We start from the raw sequence: 2,017 nt of genomic DNA on the forward strand, positions 1-2,017 counted from the left end.
AGTATGCAGTTCTAGTATAATAAAGTGCCAAGTTTCAGGTAGCTAGGACTTACCAATGATTTTAGAAAATTTTTTTTGTTGAACTTTCTCCATATAAAAAAAATTTCGATTATTTTTTTTTTATGTGGAGAAAATTAACGACACCCTTCAACAAAAAAAAAAAATCCAAAAATTATTGGTAAGTCCTAGCTACCTCAGACTTATACATTATGTTACCAAAATTGAATGGGCTAAAAAACTGCATATTCAGTTTATTTCTAAAGAGTGTAATTAAAAAGTGTAATATTTTGATGAAATTTTGCAGAATTTTTATTAATTTTGCACAAAGTTTGGAGCTCACATTTTTGGGGTCCTGGTCGTAGAATTAACCATACTTTTATAAAAAAAATTCGAAAAATAAAATAATTAAAAAACAGTTGCCCGTTTTGCAATCGCTGTACCTAAACTTTATTGATTGACTGTATGATCTTCGTGAGTCTACTTTTTACTTTAACACATATTTGATTTTTTCAGGGCATGGAAGAATGGAAATTATCTGATGAGGAAAGAGTGCATCATGCTGAATTGTATAAAGCTAAGGGAACAAAATACTTCTCAAAACAAAATTTTTCTTTAGCGACTAAAATGTACAAAAAGGCTACAGATATTATTTCAGAAATTGGTAAGCAAACATTTGTTCCAAGTTAAATGTGGAATCAACTCCATTAAGAAAAACTTTTACTTAACATATTTACAGATAATGGGAACTCAAAAAAACTGAAGATAGCTTTGAACAGCAATATAGCTTTATGTTACCAGAAAACGAATGATTACTTTGAAGGCAAGCAAGCAGTAAGTATTGTTAATTTCCTATGTATACCATGCGTACATATGTAGGTTTAACCTATTTAATAAAAAAAAAATTTGTTTATAGTGCAATGAAGCTCTCAAATTGGATCCCATTAACATCAAAGCACTTTACCGTCGTGGGCAATGTAATGTTGCTATAAACGATTTTAAAGAAGCCTTAGATGATTTTCAAAAAGTATTTGTTGGCTTATCTTAATTGTGCACTTAAATTTTCTAAAAAACTTTGCATTATTTGAAGGTAATAGACTTGGAACCTACCAACAAAGCTGCTATAAACCAAATACAAATTTGCAAACAAAAAATTAGAGAAGCCAACGACAAAGAGAGAAAGATTTATGCCAACATGTTCAAAAAGTTATCAGCTGCCGACAAAGAGGTATAATACTTAAATATTGTTTACATATTTCACAGTTCGACATGAAAATTGCACATTAGATAAGGCTACCCATTTCTAATAGATTTTGAGGTGCCGAATTCTAATTTGAATTCATAATTGCGCTATTACATAATTTTTTTTAAACATCCTAACCTATAAAAGCGAAAAATTTGATTTTGGCCTATTTTAGAGGTAACTTAGCATTCCGACGGTTTTGTTTCTCTAAAAGCTATTTAAAGCATTTTTAAGAATATCATATGCTGTTGTGCCTGCTCGAATATTTTTTTCAGCCGAGAAATTTTAATTTCGAAAATTTCCAAATACTACGGTGTATTTTCCAAAGGCTATAAACAAGGGACAATGTGAAATTATCTCAATTCTAATGAAAAAATATATATGTATTCGAGCAAACCTTATGGCATTTATCTTTAATTTTTTCTGAGAAAGGTATGAATTTAGCAATACCTTAAAACCCCTTGTTTTAAAACTTAATAATTTTAATTAATTAAAATTAAAAAGTCGCACAATTGCCGCAGTCCTGTAGCTCGTTTCTGTAACTCTTCTCTACCGATTATTTCTCTACTGGTAGAGAATATACGTCATTCTCTATTGATCATTAGATAATTGTTACAGAAACGAGCTACTGATTTATAAAAACATACAGTGAACTCAAGGTACATTAAAAACAGGTAGAAACCAATTTGACTTCAAACATTCAAAATTGAAAGTTTTCGGGAGTGTAAAAAACGTGATGAGCATATGGAGTGAAAAATAAAAAATTACATTTGAATC

General features: G+C 29.6%; 1 protein-coding gene across 1 annotated transcript; it reads left to right on the forward strand.

Annotated features, from left to right (window-relative positions):
• Window positions 1–513: 513 nt before the first annotated feature.
• On the forward strand, window positions 514–1,225 carry LOC118736637 (FK506-binding protein 59-like; the record flags this gene model as incomplete). Its single annotated transcript, XM_036466683.1, is given in 4 exon segments — window positions 514–661; window positions 737–831; window positions 914–1,024; window positions 1,088–1,225. Coding segments are annotated over 4 exon segments (492 nt in total), but the record flags the coding sequence as incomplete, so codon positions are not given.
• Between the last annotated feature and the right edge of the window lie 792 nt (window positions 1,226–2,017).

The sequence above is a fragment of the Rhagoletis pomonella genome, unplaced genomic scaffold (genome assembly GCF_013731165.1).
Source record: "Rhagoletis pomonella isolate Grant_MI unplaced genomic scaffold, Rhpom_1.0 Rhpom_scaffold_00003, whole genome shotgun sequence".
In the NCBI taxonomy this organism is placed as follows: Eukaryota; Metazoa; Arthropoda; class Insecta; order Diptera; family Tephritidae; genus Rhagoletis; species Rhagoletis pomonella.